At 44.3% G+C, this 22,323-nt stretch overlaps 1 protein-coding gene across 1 annotated transcript; it reads left to right on the top strand.

Moving 5' to 3' along the window:
* Window positions 1–13,858: 13,858 nt before the first annotated feature.
* LOC126273320 (uncharacterized) lies at window positions 13,859–14,980 on the top strand. Its single transcript, XM_049976865.1, has one exon. The coding sequence runs from the start codon at window positions 13,859–13,861 to the stop codon at window positions 14,978–14,980; it is 1,122 nt and encodes a 373-aa protein (XP_049832822.1).
* Window positions 14,981–22,323: the final 7,343 nt, after the last annotated feature.

The following is a 22,323-nucleotide window of genomic DNA, read 5'->3' as shown; positions in this document are numbered from 1 at the left end:
GAAATCAAGGAACAAGGCATCAACCTGAGCGTCGTTGTCCACTGCGCTGGGGGAACAGAGCGAGCTGAGTTTCGCAGGATCTCTGTTTGCGGGATCCATGTTGATTTTTATAGAGGAGATGATCATTTTCTAAGGACGTCAAAAAACGTCATAATTCTTTATTAGAAATCATGTTCCATAATTGTACAACAAAAAAATGGCTCTGAGCTCTATGGGACACAACGTCTGAGGTCGTCAGTCCCTTGGACTTAAAACTACTTAAACCTAACTAACCTAAAGACATCACACACATCCATGCCCGAGGCAGGATTCGAACCTGTGACCATAGCAGTCGCTCGGTTCCGGACTGAAGCGCCTAGAACCGCTCGGCCACCGCGACCGGCAATTCTACAACAGATAGACGTCAACGATATAGGTCTATAATTCTATGGATCCGTCTTACGGCCTTCTTTAAAAGCGGGAATGACCTGCGCTCTTTTCCAGTCGTTAGGTACCCTTCGTTGCTCAAGCGATAAACGATAAATTACTGCTAAAAGGGGAACAAATTCTTCTGCATAACCTTTATAGAATCTTATAGGTATCTCAACTGGTCCAGATGCCTTTCCACTACTAAGCGATTGTAGCTGCTATTCAGTTCCGCGATCGGTTATCTAAATATCTGCCATTTCGACGTTCGCGCAATGATTGACAAGAGGGACAGTGTTAAGATCTTTCCCGGTTAAACAGCTTCGGAAAATCGAATTCAGTGTTTCGGGCTTCTCAGTGTTATCTTCTGTTTCGGTGGCGGTGTGGTCGCTGAGAGTATGAATAGATGATTTTGACCCACCTACTGATTTTAAATACGACCAAAATCTCTTAGGTTTTATACTCAGGGTGGCTTTACTTTGAAAATTATTGAACGCTTCTCTCATAGCTCTTCTCACGCTCATTGTCGTTTCGTTCAGCTTTTGTTTGTCAGCTAGGTTTTTATTTCTCTTGAATCTGAGATAAAGTGCTCTTTGTTTACGTAGCGCTTTTATAGCAGGGGTATTAAAACATGGTGGATCTTTCCCATCCTGTAAAACATTACTCGGAACATACTTGTTTGTTCCCCACATCTTCGTCCTCATCACCGAATATTTGATGCTGACTGCTGAGGTATTAACTATCTGCTCAAGCTAATTTTCGGGCAAAACATCCAGAACGATGCCACACGAATACCTGTCTCTGGCACCAGTTTTGTGGCATAACACTCCCAACCTGTACCTGGTTAGTTGAAGTTACCTCCTATTACGACTGAATGATCAGGAAAATTACTAATGATATTCTGTCTGAAGCGCTCTGCATATCCAGATCCTGTGGTTTACGGAACAATCCGATCACCAGTTTTGATCGTTCTGTGATACTCAATTTCACCCAGATTAATTCATATTCCGAATCCGTGGTAACCTCGCTAGATTTTATAGAATTTTTTACTGCAATACACACACCGCAACCATTGGCGACTAACCTATCCTTACGATAAACATTCCAATCTGAACTTAGGATTTCGTTGTCATTGACGTCTGTTTTAAACCAGCTTTCTGTTCCCAGTACTATCTGTATTATTTCGTACAGTAGGCAATCAGTAACTGACGAAGTACACTCCTGGAAATTGAAATAAGAACAACGTGAATTCATTGTCCCAGGAAGGGGAAACTTTATTGACACATTCCTGGGGTCAGATACATCACATGATCACATGATCACACTGACAGAACCACCGGCACATAGACACAGGCAACAGAGCATGCGCAATGTCGGCACTAGTACAGTGTATATCCACCTTTCGCAGCAATGCAGGCTGCTATTCTCCCATGGAGACGATCGTAGAGATGCTGGATGTAGTCCTGTGGAACGGCTTGCCATGCCATTTCCACCTGGCGCCTCAGTTAGACCAGCGTTCGTGCTGGACATGCAGACCGCGTGAGACGACGCTTCATCCAGTCCCAAACATGCTCAATGGGGGACAGATCCGGAGATCTTGCTGGCCACGGTAGTTGACTTACACCTTCTAGAGCACGTTGGGTGGCACGGGATACATGCGGACGTGCATTGTCCTGTTGGAACAGCAAGTTCCCTTGCCGGTCTAGGAATGGTAGAACGATGGGTTCGATGACGGTTTGGATGTACCGTTCACTATTCAGTGTCCCCTCGACGATCACCAGAGGTGTACGGCCAGTGTAGGAGATCGCTCCCCATACCATGATGCCGGGTGTTGACCCTGTGTGCCTCGGTCGTATGCAGTCCTGATTGTGGCGCTCATCTGCACGGCGCCAAACACGCATACGACCATCATTGGCACCAAGGCAGAAGCGACTCTCATCGCTGAAGACGACACGTCTCCATTCGTCCCTCCATTCACGCCTGTCGCGACACCACTGGAGGCGGGCTGCACGATGTTGGGGCGTGAGCGGAAGACGGCCTAACGGTGTGCGGGACCGTAGCCCAGCTTTATGGAGATGGTTGCGAATGGTCCTCACCGATACCCCAGGAGCAACAGTGTCCCTAATTTGCTGGGAAGTGACGGTGCGGTCCCCTACGGCACTGCGTAGGATCCTACGGTCTTGGCGTGCATCCGTGCGTCGCTGCGGTCCGGTCCCAGGTCGACGGGCACATGCACCTTCCGCCGACCACTGCCGACAACATCGATGTACTGTGGAGACCTCACGCCCCACGTGTTGAGCAATTCGGCGGTACGTCCACCCGGCCTCCCGCATGCCCACTATACGCCCTCGCTCAAAGTCCGTCAACTGCACATACGGTTCACGTCCACGCTGTCGCGGCATGCTACCAGTGTTAAAGACTGCGATGGAGCTCCGTATGCCACGGCAAACTGGCTGACACTGACGGCGGCGGTGCACAGATGCCGCGCAGCTAGCGCCATTCGACGGCCAACACCGCGGTTCGTGGTGTGTCCGCTGTGCCGTGCGTGTGATCATTGCTTGTACAGCCCTCTCGCAGTGTCCGGAGCAAGTATGGTGGGTCTGACACACCGGTGTCAATGTGTTCTTTTTTCCATTTCCAGGAGTGTATTATTAATATTAGTAGAAGGGGATGCGTGATAGGTTCATCTTAAGCATCAGGCTTATAGAGTATGTGTTTGTGTTCTGACATGAGCAAAGGAGATGACTGTGGAATACTGTGATAGCAGAGGGAACAGTATTTAAGTCATAAGAATGGTACAGAAACTTCTAGTTTCCAGAGCCACAGCCGTCAGCAGGATGTATTTCCGATACTTCACTCGTTGTCAAATGTCATTCAACTGGAATCGCAATCGTAACATTTAATTGTAAGTATAGCGATCAAATATATACCCGCCAGGATAGCCGAGAGCGGTAACACGCTGCTTCCTCGACTCGGGTAGGCGCGCCGGATCCGGATGGATTGAGCACGGTTGACTAGCGACAAGGGCCGGTGTGCTGCCCAGCCTGGATGTGGTTTTTAGGCGGTTTTCCACATCCCTCTAGGTGAATACGAGGCTGGTCCCTACGTTCCGTCTCAGTTACACGACTCGCCGACATCTGAACACGTTCGCACTAGTCCATGAATTACACTAGACGCAGACAGCTGGGGTACTCTGATTCCGTCCTGGGGGTAGGGGTGGCGGCAGGAAGGACATCTGGCCACCCCTTCATCCTAACCTTCCCAAATCCGTTCCTAACAATGCCGACCCTGCGTTAGTGCGGGACATGGCACCAGTGAAAGAAAGAAAGGAGAATAGCGATCAAGTATAATCTGACCAATTTTGTAGGATGATTCCCTCTATGTGTGGCTTGTGGTGGGACTGATGTTCGTTTCCAGCTAACGACAGAGGCCGTCCGAATGGAGACAGCCGAATAACAAACTAATAGTTAGTATGTGTTGGATAGCTTTCGTGATCGCATGGAAATTTGAAAAGATTGAATATGGAGGTGTGTTTTTGCTGGACCGTTATTCCCTCCAATGTAAATTGTTCGGTTGATTGCTTCTGCACATTTCTCGCCTTTATTTAGTTGAGAGAAGGTAGATTGTGGTGTGTGCATTTAGCATGTGGAAGACACGTTTGCCAGTTCTCTAGACTTGAGTATCACCATAGTTGAACTTGTAAATTATAGGGATGATTTGGAATCTGCTACATCACCGACATCGGTATTACCGAGTGGAAATATCAATTTTCTCTATTTTTTTCTGATCGCCCCAACTAGCTAAAGTTTCGTGTTTGTAGAGAAATAATTTCAAGTCTGTATCTTCTGAACTATGTTGCATGAGCGATTGGTAGGATGCTGCTGCGTGCTTGATCTCTATAAGTACCTAATAAATGGTATAGTATTATGGCAATCTATGCGAAAATACATGTGTTCTTGTAATCCCTGAGTCTGGAGATGGGTATAGAAGAGAAAGGAAGCAAGCATGTTTGGACCTGAAACACTAACGCGTTTGTGCTAAGGGGGCGACGAGCCCGAATTTGTAGAAGAGCTCCGAGAGTGACATCGGTCCACTGAGGGCTCTCTGGTCACCCTTCTGGTGGTGGATAACTGCTGACTTCGCAGGTAAATGTCTAGAGCTAAGAGGAGTGTATACGGTGCTGTCTGTCTTCGCGGTATATGTACGGATGATGTGAAATGACTGATTTTGTACGGCTCAGGATATGGATTGTATGTTTATACATCAACACGGTACAAGGTGATTTATCTCTGGGTTGGAGAACTGTTTCGCACTCTAATATTTAAGCTGTTGTCCTCAGTGGGATAGCAGTGTAACTCAGTAAGAGTCTTTCTGTATTTAACGATCTGTAGGGCACGTTGCAAGGTTTATTTGTTGGTGCTGCATGGTGATCTGCACAAAGTACAATCGTAATGCTCTATTCATCCATAAGACATCCTTTGTGCCAGGGCATAGGAGCGTCTACAGACTGATTCGAACAAAACGGAGGCAAGGTATATACAGAAAGTTCAGAGAAAGCAAGTGCTCAAACACAAGTTGAAGCAGACCACCCATCTCTGGCAGGGATGTTGTCACTCATCCAGCACTGTGACATTAGGGCATCTCGAGACCTGTAGCTGTAGGAGACCAAAAATTGCTGCCATTTTTTCTCTTCTGTAAGACAGTGCTTCGAATTCTGTTTGTGTAATTGTTCTGGTTTTCCCCCATCTGTGCTTAGGCAGTGATCTCTTTCGAAAGAACAAGAATGCATTTATGATTAATGGTGTTTTCGTAAGCATGCACAAGCTTTTAGTGGTGAGAACTTTTAACGTTTCTGAAACGTATATTGATAGCAGGACAAACATTTCGCACGATGTGTCAGTCACGCTGGGTATGCTTGCACGGGTAGATGCAGCTTGCATGTTCCCTTACGATCGTCAGGAACAATGCATCCTGTGCTATTCTGTGACATCAGTATACATAGGTATCGCATCAGCACAGGTAAAAATATGTGCTGGCCAGAGGCGTCTCGCGTATGGGACCAGCGTGAGCGCGCCTTAGAGTTCTGTGACGTCGGTATAACACTCGAAGAACTCTAACTATATAACCGAAAACAGACCCAACTTTCAGCCAGTCGTTGTAGGCAGCAGTGGCGTGAGAGCGACGGTGCCCGCCGTTGGAGCGTCTGCACTCTACAAATAGGTCTCTGCTCCCGTCCTGTCACATCAGCAAGGGTGCCTAGGTCATCACATATTTCGAGAAGAATTTCTCAGGTGCCAACAATGAAATGGATACTGCCGCCTCATGCTTGAGGGCACCTGTGTGTGGCTTGGCAGCTGACGGCCACGTCATTTCGTGGTGTCTGCCTGTAGCCTCCTGTGTGATCCAGTGGACAGAGGGTGGTAGGCAGTGCTTGTGTATGTTGATTGCGTGCCTCTTTCATTATTTTACTAGCAGGCCTGTAGGCTGTTCTATGCATTATTTGGACCATTTACTAGTTGATTTCGTGTCTGCACACCAGGGTACTGCATTATTTAGGAGGAGTTTGCATGTTTGTACTGAAATTATTTCGGTAATTTAGGAGTTGTTTGTGTGTCTGTAGTGTGTTATTAAGGAGTAGTTTACAGGTCTGTAGGCTGTGTGGTGTGAGCCCAAGCACATCAGGGCGAGTGTTTTGTATCAGTGTGATAAATATACTATCTCAAATCGGTCCCTAAATAAATTATTCCAAAATAAATAAAGTACACTCCTTCATTACTTTCTCCAGCAGCCCAGCGCAGGCTGAGTCATTTACCCCTCCAGACAGCAATCTTGGGTTACGTCACAGGAGGGATGACAGCATCCTCTGGTTGGAGTACTGTGTACTAGGTCAGTTGTACTCTAGATCTCATGGTGGAGGAGGAGGAGATTAGTGTTTAACGTCCCGTCGGCAACTAGGTCATTAGAGACAGAGCGCAAGCTCGGGTGAGGGAAGGATTGGGAAGGAAATCGGCCGTGCCCTCATGGTGGAGACACTGCCTCCAAAATAAAGACTTATGTCCAGCACAGGTAGAGTCCTTTTCCCGCCATTTTCCCCCACACCGAACCGCCATCTTGGGTTATGGAACAGACGACAGCGCCCTGTGGTGGCGGTACTGTGTACTACGTCAGTTGGACTCCAGACCCCATGGTGACCACGCTGTTTACCGCCATTTTCCCTCGCCATCTTGGATTATGTCACAGAATGGACGATAGCGCCCTCTGGTGGCAGTACTGTGTAGTAATTCAGTTGGACTCTGGACCCAATGGCGACAACACTGGGTGGCTGTAGTGCCTCAAATTGTTTAAATAAAGACTGGTGCATGATTTCGAGAATTGACAGTTAGCAAGCATGTTTGCAGAGTATTTTAGATGGGTTAATATTTCGACGATTTACGTGTTTTTGGGTCTCTGGACATAAATGTATTTCATTATTTTACGAGTGGTTTGCAGATCTGTAGGCTGTGCAATGCATTATTTTTGGCTGTTTACAGTTAGCAAGCGCATTGGCAGAGCGTTATAAATGGGTAATTTACGAGTTGTTTGCAGGTCCGTATGCTGAGTGGCTTCACCCCAAGCATGTCAGAGCGTGTTTTCTGCATCACTGTGATAAATATACTATCTCTCAAAATCCATCCCTAAATAAATTGTTCTAAAATAAATGAAGTACACTCTTTCTTCTCTCCAGCAGCCCAGCACAGCCTGAATCCTCACCCACCATTTCTTAGGACGAGGTGGCGGTCGGGTGACTTAGGTTAGTGGAGGTAGCCCAAGTGCCCTTCCTTTCCCGCCATTTCTTAGGTTAGTAGAGATAGCCCAGTGACCTTTCTTTACCGCCAAAATTCAAATTTCGCGCAAATTCCTAGGAAGAGGTGGCAATTGGATGACTTGGGTTAGTGGACGTAGCCCAACTGCCCTTTCTTTCCCGCCATTTTCTTAGGTTAGCAGAGGTGTGTTGCCTTGTTCTGATGGAATTTGAACTTCCCACCATTTTGTGGGGAGGGGGTTAGGTTAATCGACGTATCCCAAAATTCAAACTTCCCGCCAAAATCCGCCATCTTGTATGACGTCATCAGATGACGTCACGGCAGCCATCTTGGATGACGTCATTGACGCAAACTTGGATATGGTACTTTGGGGTAGAAACAGCTTTGTCCCAATATTTGCGTAGTGGTTATAACCTTGCTGTTACGAAGTATGAAGTAAATAGTGTGCATCCTGCCATTTCCAATTTCTTTTCGCCTTCACGTTTTTAAATGACTGCGAAATTTCTTTAATAATTTAACGGAATTGCGTTCTGTAATATTCGGAGTTATGTACGTATAGGAGTATTCTGTCTCTCTCTTTCCCTCCGGAGAGAGTTGTCGTTGCAAATAAATTACAAATTAGGCATGAAAACAGAATGAATATTTAAAACACGTTGATCATCTGGTAAAACAACGTATCACTCAGTATAAAAAACACAGAAAAGATCGACACGTCTGCAGAAGAATTAAAAGATAACTTAGTCGACCTACACAGCATTAAAAAAATTTACGAGCCAGTGCTTTTAGGATATTTCTTTTCCAAACAAGAATGTATTCAATTTAAGTACATCTTTGACCACCAATACGACGTTTTTCGTTATTTCATTAGAAAATTTTTAGCAGTACCAATGCGTCTTCAAGTGATCCTCAATGTGCCGGTGTTTTGAAACAGCATTTATTCATAGAATACAAGTTAAATGAGTTGCCGCTTTAATTCGTCTGCTGTAATGGCTATCCAAACTTTGTAATTGCAGACTAACTCTCGAAACTAGTTTTCAGAGGTTCCAAGAATATATTTACGTTGTTGGGACACCTTGAAGACACTATGTTGAATACATACGTTAAATGGATTCAGTGCTGGCTGGCTTGTATATCAGCAAGTCGTCTCACTTTCGGGGTTGATGAAGTGGTTAGTACAGTTTTTTTTTGCCATGTTTCGAAATCAATTCTTGCAAAAATTTTAATCTCTTACTTTCCCACAGCCCAATGCACGGGAATGCAGAACTTGAGACAATTGCAAACTACGTAAGCTCGAGGTTAGCATAGTTTGCAGTAGCGCACAAGTGAAACTTCCAGTTCTCGCTATTGAAGCGAATGTTGTTACAGGAATGCGTGGTGTCTGTTCTGTCGGACATGTCCGATGGAACAGACACCACGGGTGAGTGGGGCAGGGCTTAACGCAATTGCCTGGTAAGCAGGAGATCCCTGTTTCGAATCCCCATCCGGCACACTTTCTCGCTCGTCGCCGCTGATTCCGCGTAAAAGTCCCTTTTGCAGCTGAAGTCAATAATCCTTTCCCTTTCCTTTTCTTTCTCTCCCCTACAACTTCAATTTACAGCGAATGTAATTGTTTGAACGTCATGCTCGCCTCAAGTGTGGTGAACTGAACGAAGGTGAATGTAGACAGACAGCTCTTTCCGTCTTTCATACATCCTGTGACGCCAAGATGACGTCATGTATTTATGAAGCTTTGTGAACTGAATGTTAACCTTTCGGTATTGCTTGAAATGATTCGTTAGTCGCATGTTTTCTTCCCCACACACAGTTCGTGTTCAGTTTAGGCCACGACGGTGGTTCTCGTATTCCTCCAGCCATCCTCGCATGGGGCGATTTACGTAAGGTGAAGCTGTACGAGTATTGTGACGTCATTTTCTGCTATTTCGAATTGACGGGGTCATTTCGTCGTATCAAAAACAAAATAAGTTCTGCGATATTTTGCCGACGTGCCACGTAAAGTAGAATCAGTAATTATCAAGAACACTCTCTACGTTACAAGTACGGGGTGGTCAAAAAGTCTCTTCGCAGTGTCGTATGGTTGTTAGCTGCGCGTGCCTTATGGTTTTCGCCTGCCTGGGTTACTTCCCTTCAAGTGGACTCTCCCAACATTCCTCCGTTTCGTTTACCTCAGCCAGCGTCAGTAGTGTCGTTAATGTGTGTCGCTAAGTGTTGACGTGAACGTTTAAAGTTTAGTTCCATTGTTTCGTTTTTGTCACTGTTAAAATGCTAACCAATAAAGAACGTGTGTTTTTAGTCGAACATGTGTTCAAAGCTGGCGGTAAATACACAGTTTCAGTTCCTCAAACATTTAATTCAGTTTTCCCGGAGACAACACTCCCACATCGCGATACTGTGCGAGATTTGATAAACAAATTTCGAAGTACGGGAACAGTGACAGATGCAACGAGAAGTGGTCGTCCTAGAGTTTTGTCTGAGGATAAACTACTCCATATTTACGGTAAAATGTCCATGAGTCCGAACAAGTCAGTAAGAAAACTCGCCCAGGAAATCGATGTTAGTGTCAGAACGACCCACACAGCTGCCCATACAAAGTGACAGTCGTGCAAGAACTAAAAAAATACTGATCATGGCAAGAGACTGCATTCTTGTCAATGGTTCAAAAATTTCGTTCAACGAAATGGAAGAAATATTCTTAATGAAACGTTTTTCACTGACGAGGCGTTGTTTCATTTATCTTCGTACTTGAACTCGCCAAATTTTCGTATGCGGAGTACTGGAAATTCATTGTGTATATTCATGAGGAACCACTTCATTCTGTGAAAATAGGAGTTTGGATTGCAATTTCTAGAAGTCGGATTGTGGGTCCCATACTTTTCAACGAAACAATAAACGCACAACGATACTGCAGTGATATTCTATACCCACGTATTGGAGAACTTGTGTTAAGTAAAATATTGAACGGTTATTTTCAACAAGATGGTGCAACCGCGCATACAGCTCGCGTTTCAACGTCACTGCTTGCTGATGTTTTTGATTATCGCATAATGTCACAGGGACTTCGGCTTACACGATCGCTTGACCTAACACCACATGACTTTTTATTCTGGGGTGCAGCGAAAGCAACTGTCAATAAAAATCGTTCAAAATTCATCGATCAATTGAAAACTGCAATATCGACGTTCACTGGTTCTGTTACAGAAGTAATGTTACAGCTTGTGTTTGGAAATATGATTAGACGAACTGACTTGTGTATTCAACAACAGAGGGGACACTTTCAACATTTAATGTGAAAATTTGTAAGTAAAAATGAATATCCACTAAATTAATAACTTGCGTTTCACTGAGTTTCATTTCGGTATATTCACTGTGGCTTACGTCACGCACGGCTAACGATCATAATGCACTCCGGAGAAACTTTTTGAACACCCCGTATAACTAGCGAGACGTTATACTGCATTTTTCGTTTTCTATCGAAACGCTTTGTATCATACCACATACACCGTATGAATACATGCTGTTTTCAATGCATGAGCATACTGAATCTCTAAAGAGAGCACCATTATTGTTACGATTGGTCGTGATAAAAGAGAAACGTCGTACTGGCGGTCATTTTTGGTAGGATTTGTTATAATTAAATATCAGCTAATAACATATCGTTAATAACATATCAGCGATTAAAGCCTTCAGAAGATGGTAACATTGAATACATGAGTGTTTCATGAATTAGTTCATGGTAGCGTAACTGGTAGAAGCACCGAGTTTCCAAACAGTTTGTAACAGCAAGTAACCTTATAGGTCGGGTAACCACAGCTAAAAAGCTTGTACATAATGTCAAGTACAAACAAACAATTTAAAATCAGAGTTTGTAAAATAGTTTATAGGTTCGCGTCTCTCTATATCCAGATTTTTTACTCACCTCCCCGTTTCCTAAAAGACTGTGGGACTTCCTTATCGAATTAACAGAAATAACGGCTGTAATATTCGATGCTACGTAAATGTAAGTGCTCTCTCTCTCTCTCTCTCTCTCTCTCTCTCTCTCTCTCTCTCTCTCAGGAGTGATTTGGTCTGATTTTGTGAAGTTTTACAAGCTGCTGTCCTTACGACAGGCCATGGAATTCGCTTTTTGTCTTATAACAAGTTCATGGGTACTGAAGTTTTTATTTATGTATACTACAGCATGCGGACAAGGGAGGAAATGTGCGTTTTAATAGAGCTAATGTAGGAATTTTATGTGCATTCATTTTCGTAAACAATATGTGTTGTTTCCGAGCCAAATACAGCTGCCGCTAGAAAGGGCTAGTGTGGCATATCAAGTTAATTAGCACTTCTTGTGTGACTTGAGCACTTACTCTTCTGTGGCTGGATTTCCCGTCCGTGTCCACATCAACGTTAGCTGCCTCGTTCCGTGTGACGACGGCCTTACACTTGTCGGACGCGGTATAGCGCCAATGTTTCGTTACTCGCTTCTCTCCTTTCCCGCCCGTTCGTACCGACTAGGTAGTTTTCGTATTCCTCCACTTTCCTTTGCTTATTCTCTGTGGTCTAAGTCGGTAGTGACACGGAGTATCGAATACATTTTGTCGGTCGACGTTTTTTCTTGCGAGTCAGGCTCGGTCCGCACGGTACTATTCGTAATCCCCAAATTTCTTAAATCCGGCTGTTTCACGCGCGCGATGGCTTGCGTGAGTCTTTTGTGCGGATGCCATATGTCTTTAACACTACTTATTTCTGCTGCCTACGTTTCTTACAGACTATTCCGTTCGATTGTAAACTTATAATCTGAGCTGAATGGAGAGATTAATTGTGTTTCGTAAAGACTACTTATACTATTCATATTGCAAAAGTCGCTTGCTTTAAATATAAATATATATTTGAGTGATGCTAACTGCTATTATTTCTACATAAAGAAAAGTATCTTCTCAATAACGTTCAAATTGTGAGCTAGACCTTTAATTTTTTACATATGAATTACTGAATTTACTCATGACACTTTCGTTGCCTACGCCTGTGGTCGCATTCAGGGCTTAAATTAATAACCAGATTAATTAATTTAATATGACTGAAGCGTAAATCGCTGGTGTAACCACATATCACCACTATAAAATAAAAACAGCGAATACTTGTGTATGAATGAGAACAGTGACGTATTTAAATTTACAAAATAATGACAAGTTTTATTAATCCTTTTGTAACTACCACCAGCTGATAAATTGTACCCAAAAATGACAAACACAAATTAGAAAAAGAATGGTGTTTGATTGGCAAAGCTATACCAATTTTCCCCTGAATTAATCCCTGTTGCTCTCCCATGAGACACCGCCTTATCGTAGCACTGTTCGTGTGGACGGGAGAGTTTGTGTGCTCCAAGGAAACTGAGAGCTATATTGGCGGTAGCGTAGCTACTGGGAGGTCCAACTTAGCCGGGCAGGTCTCAGCAGAGGAGCCAGACAAACAGTGCCTCACAACGACTCGTCTCATATCCTATATCCTATATATCATATTCCCTACCCTCTCCTCAGTTACCATTCCTTTTCTTTCTCTAATTACCTTAACACACCACTGCCTTGTGGTTGGTCTCGAGAGGGATGAAGGCTGAGGGAGAAAACCCTGAAAGAAAATCTGGAGTGGGGCCCCAAAGGCGGTTAGAAGGTTTACTACGTCCCCTTTCGGCAGCTCCTGCAACCGAAGTGATACCAGACGTATTGGCTTGCCTTTCCTCTGGATATTATCATTTAGGTCGAGAGGGAGACCGTGATGAATGGGTAACTCACGTGTCTTAATATTTATCGCTCAGGCTTGTAGCATCCTGGAGAAGACACTTCAGCGTCGTCCAAGGATTTCGGCACAACACAGGAAGAGGCAGTTACCCGTTATAAGCTCTGTCTGACTGGCGTGAGACTCGAGTGCCAGGCGCCACCTCCGACGGTGGGAGAGATCATTGCACAGCTACCGCCCGCCTCAAGTTGGGCAGCCCCCAGCCAATAAGGTGCTGTCCCGCCACTATCCGCCTGCTTCACGGGGTGTGTGAAGCTTTGAAGTAATCTTCGACAAGCGGGTTGATATAGTACACCTACTAAAAACGGGTTGATATAGTACACCTACTAAAAACAAAACTGAAATAATAAAGAAATCACTATTTCGTATTGCCACCTGGAATGTTAGGACCATGTGTGCAAGGTACCTTGAGCATGCCCAAGAGGTTGATTTCATCCGTAAGACTGCCGTAATTAACAGAGAGCTCCATCGTTTGAACGTTGACATCGCGGAACTGCAGGAGACGCGGCTTCCAGACGCGGGCTCTATCAGGGAGGATAATTACACATTCTTCTGGCAGGGGAAGTCTCAAGACGAGTCAAGACTTCATGTCGTAGGATTTGCTGTTAAAAACACCCTCCTGGACTGTACTGTGCCACCATCCGGTGGAACAGAGCGAATTATTGATTTGAAAATATGCTCCTTAAGCGGCACTGTCAACATCCTAAATGTGGACGCTCCCACCTTATAATCCAGCATGGAAGAGGAGGATCTGTTTTATGATTTACTCAGCGACAGGATAGTCAAGGTACCTAGCACCGAGAAACTGTATATTCTAGGGTACTTTAATGCTAGAGTTGGATCAGATAATGACATATGGCCGAACTGCCTGGGACATCATGGGGTGGGAAAAAATGAATGAAAATGGCCAGAGAGAGCTTGAAGTTTGCTGCTTTTATGGACTCTGCATTACAAACACATATTTCCAGCTTAAGGATCAGCACAAGGTGTCCTGGAGACACCCGCGCTCTCATCACTGGCATCAACTTGACTTAGTCATAGCTAGGCGTACTGGTCTCAAAAATGTGCTACTGACGCGAAGTTATCATAGTGATGATTGCAACACTGACCACGCCCTGGTGGCGTGCACATTGAGGCCCACTCCTAAGAAATGTCACCACGCTAAACCGAGAGGTCATGCCCGTATCAACACAGATCATGTTCATGACACACAAAGGAAGCAGGATTTTGTCAGTGATTTTGAAAGTGTTTTCCCAGGAAACGTGCAAGCAGAAAGGAATGTTGATAAGAAATATGCAAAACTCTCGGGTGCAATTTACAACTCAGCAGTATTGGCCTATGGAAAAAAAGGAAAAAGAAATAAGGCCTGGTACGAGCAAAATTTGGAAAAAATGGAACCAGTCACTGAGGCTAAACGGAAATCCCTGCTTGCTTACAAAAGAAACCCAAATGAAAGAACTCGAGGTGACTTACGAAAGGAAAAGTACAGGGCACAGCAAACATCCAGGAGATGCGCAAATAACTACTGGTTGAATTTATTTGCAGGTATACAGAAAGCGGCCGATTCTGGGGATGCTAAGGCAATGTATGATGGTATTAAGAAAGCAATTGGACCAACTGTCAGAAAAACAACTCCTCTGAAGTCCAAGACGGGTGAAGTCATTGCTGATGAAGGCAAACAAATGGAACGCTGGGTTGAACACTACCTCGAGTTGTATGCAGCCGAGAATGAAGTTAGCAAGGATGCATGTGACGCCATCAAGCAAATGCCAGTTATGGAAGAACTAGATGCAATCCCTACTATGGAAGAACTCACTAGACAAACAGATTCTCTTGCTAACGGAAAGGCCCCAGGTGAAGATGGGATCCCTGCAGAGGTTATTAAGTATAACAAGTCTGTTCTTCCCAAACATTTATATCCACTTATCACAACCATCTGGGAAGAAGGTTATGTCCCGATGAGTATGCGGAATTCGAGGATAGTTACTCTATATAAGTAGAAAGGGAACAGAAGTGACTGGAACAATTACCGAGGCATTTCATTACTAAGTGTAGCCGGGAAAGCTTATGCAAGAGTCATCCTAATGCGATTACAAATCTTAGCTTCCAGAATCTACCCAGAATCTCAGTGTAGCTTAAGGTCTGGCCGATCAACCGTAGATGTGATCTTCTCTTTAAGACAGCTCCAAGAGAAATGTCGTGTGCAGCAGAGGCCACTTTATATTGCTTTCATTGACCTTGTTAAAGCGTTTGATTCAGCGAGCAGAAATGGGCTTTTCAAACTGTTGGAGAAGATTGGATGCCCACCTAAATTACTACAAATAATTGTCTCTTTCCATTAGAAAACACAAGCAACAATCTGCTTCAACGGTAAAACATTAGAAGCATTCCCTGTTAATAGCGGTGTGAAACAGGGGTGTGTGTTAGCTCCTACATTATTTGGGATTTTCTTTTCCCTTCTGCTCAGATTTGCCTTTGAAGACTGTGAGGAGGGAGTGTATCTACATACGATGTCTGATGGAAATCTTTTCAACATTGCTCACCTCAAGGCCAAGACCAAAGTAAATACAGTTGTTATTCGTTAGTTGTTATATGCGCGACGATGCAGCTCCAGTAGCGAACACAGGAGTTGCAGTATATAAGTAACAAATTATCACATGCCTGTGAAAAATTTGGTCTACTCATCAGCCTTCAAAAGACTAAGATCATGGCGCAGAGCACTACCAACCTTCCATCTGTCAGCAATGATGGCAATCCTGTCCAGGTAGTTGATGACTTTACCTACTTGGGACCCACAATATGTAGCAACTTGTCCATGGACACTGAAATTACTAACAGAATCGCGAAGGCGTCATCTGTCATGGCTAGATTGAAAAACAGAGTATGGAACAACGGACTGTTTACCTCAAAAACTAAATTAAAAGTCTACAACGCTTGTGTTATAAGCACCCTTCTCTATAGCTGTGAGACATGGACAACTCTTTCTAGGCATGAATCTCGGCTCAACAGCTTCCATCTTCGCAGTCTCCGGAACATCCTTCAGATCTCTTGGAGAGATAGAGTACCCAACACCGAAGTCTTTCATCGTGCAAGCACAACCATCATCTTTGCACTCCTGAGTCATCGACGTCTAAGATGGTTGGGGCATGACAGGCGCATGGATCCTGAACGGATACCGAAACAACTGCTGTTCGGAGAACTTCAGGAGGGTCTGAGGCCAATGGGACGACCGTATCTTCGTTTCAAGGATGTCTGCAAGAGAGACCTGACCAAGAACAGAATCAGTCCAAGTCGCTGGGAAAGTATTGCAGATGACCGTGGCGAGTAGCTTTGCGCAACGGCGTCAAGCTCTCAGAGGACGAACGCACACAGGAACAAATCAGGAAGCGGGCAAAGCTAAGAGTCAGAGCGGCTTCTGTTCGAAGTCCCTCAGATTCCACATGTCCAAACTGCAGCAGGAACTGCCACAATCGAGTGGGACTTTTTAGCCACTGCAGACGCTGCAGACTCTGAACCAAGCATGTTACACCATCATCCCTCAAGGATAGACCGATGCCATACATAATCCCTGTTACAACGCAATCTGACTTTGTTTACATGAATTCAGTGTGAAGCACAACTCTGTTCAAATGGAAGCAACTGCGACCAACTTTACCACAAACTATGGTTCACCTGAGAACAGGGAGCTGCGAATATCATTTAACAACCCTTTCATCTTGATTCAGGCGGCAGCAGAAAACAGCGCGCTGTTGGCGAGAAGAGGTGCACTGTGGCAGCTGTAATATTCTGACGTGTCCACGAAAATTTGCAAACTACGAGGTCTGTCGTTCTGATTGTCAGAACACGTGGGACTTCCCCATAAGAGCCCTGAAATCCCGGCAGATTTCAGTACGAGTTGCACCCATTCGCTGGTCTAGCCAGACCAATTTGACTCACAGGCGCAATCGGGCGTGCTGGAGTTGTCAATCGTCAGACTGCCAACTCAGGTCAAATAAGTTCACGCTCGCGACACACGATGTGTCCAAGATGATATGCAGTTCCACTGTCGGTAACTGCCACTGGCTCTTAGTGCATCATAGGAGACAGACCCACTAGGAAAAGACCTGCAATTCTCCAACAGGGGAGAACCAGAAGACGAAGAAAGTAGAGAATCACAACTACTTTCCACCAAGCCTCGCCGCCTCCACACTGCACAAACCAATCGAACTATCCTCTACTCATTTAATCTCCGCTCTTGTCTGTTCTCTTGGTGTGGTAGCCAATCCAGACACAGCATTGGAGTTCCACTTTGCATATCCTGAAAGGAGCCAGTCACCGACTCCAAATCTCTCTTGTCTGAAAAGAAAAAAAAAAAGGATGTTAGACGAGGGAGACGTCATTCTCATGGTAAGTGAATCGTGACGAAATGTCACGGTCGATTCTATGTGTTTCCCCCTTGTCTGTGCAAGGCCGCGCGGGATTAGCCGAGCGGTCTTTAGCGCTGCAGTCATGGACTGTGCGGCTGGTCCGTGCGGTGGTTCGAGTCCTCCCTCGGGCATGGGTGTGTGTGCTTGTCCTTAGGATTTAGGATAATTTAGGTTAAGTAGTGTGTAAGCTTAGGGACTGATGACCTTAGCAGTTAATTCCCATAAGATTTCACACTCATTTGACTACATTTTTGTCTGTAGAGCGTTCCTTTTGAAATTCCAACTTCGTGCTCTGTTGTTTCCTTACCTAGCCAGAGGGGGCTGTGGTGTTGCTGCGGCCGGTTGCCTGCCGTGTTTGCGAGAGAGCGTCGGTCTGGTGGAGGAACTCTAACTGTGGACGTCTGGGAGCGTACAGGAGGCCACGCCGTTTTGTTGATGCTTGGCCGGCCGTTGTGGCAGAGAGGTTCTAGGCGCTACAGTCTGGAACCACGCTGCCGCTAAGGTCGCAGGTTCGAATCCTGCCTCGGGCATGGACGATTGACGTCCTTAGGTTAGTTAGGTTTAAGTAGTTCTAAGTTATAGGGGACTGATGACCTCAGCTGTTAAGTCCCATAGTTCTCAGAGCTATTTGAACCATTTTTATTTAATGTTCACCTTATGCTCTTGTTCTGCGTGAGCTTTTTGCGAGTGTGATGGTTCAAATGGCTCTGAGCACTATGGGACTTAACTTCTGAGGTCATCAGTCCCCTAGAACTTAGAACTACTTAAAACTATCTAACCTAAGGACATCACACACATCCATGCCCAAGGCAGGATTCGAACCTGCGACTGTAGCGGTCGCGCGGTTCCAGACTGTAGCGCCTAGAAACTCTCGGCCACTTTGGCCGGCTTGCGAACTTGACTCTCACCTTTGTCTGTTGATTTTTAGCACATCGTCAAATACTGGATGCAAGAAGTGACTTTTAGTTAATTAGCTGGATTCTTTCTTTTTCTCGTCCCGACTCGTGTTAAATGGCAAAGTAGAATTGTAGACCTTAACTTGCTACCTCATTTGCGTGGCTTCAATGACAGACCCTAACCTGTTAACTAATTAAGGCTTGTGGTAAACAAAGATAGTTAAGTATGTTGTTTTAAAATATTATCTGAAATGTGTCAATGATTTATGTTGCGGTAGTTGATTCTGGGGCATGAAAGGATGTGTTGGCAAGCCTTCCGTGTACGGGAATCCTGCTAGTTTTGATTACCTTCTGACCAGCGTCCTTGCTCGACGCTTGTCCTTAAATACGCCGCTAACCACCCCCCATGAACCATGGACCTTGCCGTTGGTGGGGAGGCTTGCGTGCCTCAGCGATACAGATGGCCGTACCGTAGGTGCAACCACAACGGAGGGGTATCTGTTGAGAGGCCAGACAAACATGTGGTTCCTGAAGAGGGGCAGCAGCCTTTTCAGTAGTTGCAGGGGCAACAGTCTGGATGATTGACTGATCTGGCCTTGCAACATTAACCAAAACGGCCTTGCTGTGCTGGTACTGCGAACGGCTGAAAGCCAGGGGAAACTACAGCCGTAATTTTTCCTGAGGACATGCAGCTTTACTGTATGATTAAATGATGATGGCATCCTCTTGGGTAAAATATTCCGGAGGTAAAATAGTCCCCCATTCGGATCTCCGGGCGGGGACTACTCAGGAAGATGTCGTTATCAGGAGAAAGAAAACTGGCGTTCTACGGATCGGAGCGTGGAATGTCAGATCCCTTAATCGGGCAGGTAGGTTAGAAAATTTAAAAAGGGAAATGGATAGGTTAAAGTTAGATATAGTGGGAATTAGTGAAGTTCGGTGGCAGGAGGAACAAGACTTCTGGTCAGGTGACTACAGGGTTATAAACACAAAATCAAATAGGGGTAATGCAGGAGTAGGTTTAATAATGAATAGGAAAATAGGAATGCGGGTAAGCTACTACAAACAGCATAGTGAACGCATTATTGTGGCCAAGATAGATACGAAGCCCACACCTACTACAGTAGTACAAGTTTATATGCCAACTAGCTCTGCAGATGATGAAGAAATTGAAGAAAAGTACGATGAAATAAAAGAAATTATTCAGGTAGTGAAGGGAGACGAAAATTTAATAGTAATGGGTGACTGGAATTCGAGTGTAGGAAAAGGGAGAGAAGGAAACATAGTAGGTGAATATGGATTGGGGCTAAGAAATGAAAGAGGAAGCCGCCTAGTAGAATTTTGCACAGAGCACAACTTAATCATAGCTAACACTTGGTTTAAGAATCATGAAAGAAGGTTGTATACGTGGAAGAACCCTGGAGATACTAAAAGGTATCAGATAGATTATATAATGGTAAGACAGAGATTTAGGAACCAGGTTTTAAATTGTAAGACATTTCCAGGGGCAGATGTGAACTATGACCACAATCTATTGGTTATGACCTGTAGATTAAAACTGAAGAAACTGCAAAAATGTGGGAAATTAAGGAGATGGGATCTGGATAAACTGAAAGAACCAGAGGTTGTACAGAGTTTCAGAGAGAGCATAAGGGAACAATTGACTGGAATAGGGGAAAGAAATACAGTAGAAGAAGAATGGGTAGCTCTGAGGGATGTAGTAGTGAAGGCAGCAGAGGATAAAGTAGGTACAAAGACGAGGGCTGCTAGAAATCCTTGGGTAACAGAAGAAATATTGAATTTAATTGATGAAAGGAGAAAATATAAAAATGCAGTAAATGAAGCAGGCAAAAAGGAATACAAACGACTCAAAAATGAGATCGACAGGAAGTGCAAAATGGCTAAACAGGGATGGTTAGAGGACAAATGTAAGGATGTAGAAGCTTATCTCACTAGGGGTAAGATAGATACTGCCTACAGGAAAATTAAAGAGACCTTTGGAGAGAAGAGAACCACGTGTATGAATATCAAGAGCTCAGATGGAAATCCAGTTCTAAGCAAAGAAGGGAAGGCAGAAAGGTGGAAGGAGTATATAGAAGGTTTATACAAGGGCGATGTACTTGAGGACAATATTATGGAAATAGAAGAGGATGTAGATGAAGATGAAATGGTAGATACGATACTGCGTGAAGAGTTTGACAGAGCACTGAAAGACCTGAGTCGAAACAAGGCCCCCGGAGTAGACAACATTCCATTAGAACTACTGACGGCCTTGGGAGAGCCAGTCATGACAAAACTCTACCAGCTGGTGAGCAAGATGTATGAGACAGGCGAAATACCCTCAGACTTCAAGAAGAATATAATAATTCCAATCCCAAAGAAAGCAGGTGCTGACAGATGTGAAAATTACCGAACTATCAGTTTAATAAGCCACGGCTGCAAAATACTAACGTGAATTCTTTACAGACGAATGGAAAAACTGGTAGATGCAGACCTCGGGGAGGATCAGTTTGGATTCCGTCGAAATGTTGGAACACGTGAGGCAATACTGACCTTACGACTTATCTTAGAAGAAAGATTAAGAAAAGGCAAACCTACGTTTCTAGCATTTGTAGACTCAGAGAAAGCTTTTGACAATGTTGACTGGAATACTCTTTTTCAAATTCTAAAGGTGGCAGGGGTAAAATACAGGGAGCGAAAGGCTATTTATAATTTGTACAGAAACCAGATGGCAGTCATAAGAGTCGAGGGGCATGAAAGGGAAGCAGTGGTTGGGAAAGGAGTGAGACAGGGTTGTAGCCTCTCCCCGATGTTATTCAATCTGTATATTGAGCAAGCAGTAAAGGAAACAAAAGAAAAATTTGGAGTAGGTATTAAAATTCATGGAGACGAAGTAAAAACTTTGAGGTTCGCCGATGACATTGTAATTCTGTCAGAGACGGCAAAGGACTTGGAAGAACAGTTGAACGGAATGGACAGTGTCTTGAAAGGAGGATATAAGATGAACATTAACAAAAGCAAAACGAGGATAATGGAATGTAGTCAAATTAAATCGGGTGATGCTGAGGGAATTAGATTAGGAAATGAGACACTTAAAGTAGTAAAGGAGTTTTGCTATTTAGGAAGTAAAATAACTGATGATGGTCGAAGTAGAGAGGATATAAAATGTAGACTGGTAATGGCAAGGAAAGCGTTTCTGAAGAAGAGAAATTTGTTAACATCGAATATAGATTTATGTATCAGGAAGTCATTTCTGAAAGTATTTGTTTGGAGTGTAGCCATGTATGGAAGTGAAACATGGACGATAACTAGTTTGGACAAGAAGAGAATAGAAGCTTTCGAAATGTGGTGCTACAGAAGAATACTGAAGATAAGGTGGATAGATCACGTAACTAATGAGGAGGTATTGAATAGGATTGGGGAGAAGAGAAGTTTGTGGCACAACTTGACTAGAAGAAGGGATCGGTTGGTAGGACATGTTTTGAGGCATCAAGGGATCACAAATTTAGCATTGGAGGGCAGCGTGGAGGGTAAAAATCGTAGAGGGAGACCGAGAGATGAGTACACTAAGCAGATTCAGAAGGATGTAGGTTGCAGTAGGTACTGGGAGATGAAGCAGCTTGCACAGGATAGAGTAGCATGGAGAGCTGCGTCAAACCAGTCTCAGGACTGAAGACAACAACAACAACAACCTGGTTAGCGTATGTTGTCGCTATTTTAAATTAATCTCTGCTCAATAGCCCAACACGGTTTGTCGGCCGTCAGAAGCCGTGTATGTGTTATTCATTCCTTTATTCTAGTCAATCTACATGCATGCTATTCTTTAATTGTTACTCTAGGTAGCAATTAAGTTGCTATTTTTTGGGTGTTTAGATGGAGTGCGGCTCCTTTGAGTATAGATTTATCAATTTCCAATTTATTGTGTGTGTGTGTAATATAATTTTATTTTTTGCTATTGAGCTGTAATTAATGTCATATTGTAAAGAAAGAAACTTATTGGAGGTTAAGTGTCGCCGTAAGGTGTAGTGGACGGTGCACTTT

Source organism: Schistocerca gregaria, chromosome 5 (genome assembly GCF_023897955.1).
Source record: "Schistocerca gregaria isolate iqSchGreg1 chromosome 5, iqSchGreg1.2, whole genome shotgun sequence".
NCBI lineage: Eukaryota > Metazoa > Arthropoda > Insecta > Orthoptera > Acrididae > Schistocerca > Schistocerca gregaria.
The sequence above is the reverse complement of the archived record's forward strand: the minus strand, read 5'-3'. Positions and strand labels throughout refer to the sequence as shown.

Excerpts from the sequence above, each read along its gene's own strand:
- LOC126273320 (XM_049976865.1), top strand. The coding sequence starts at position 13,859 with ATGGGGTGGGAAAAAATGAATGAAAATGGCCAGAGAGAGCTTGAAGTT.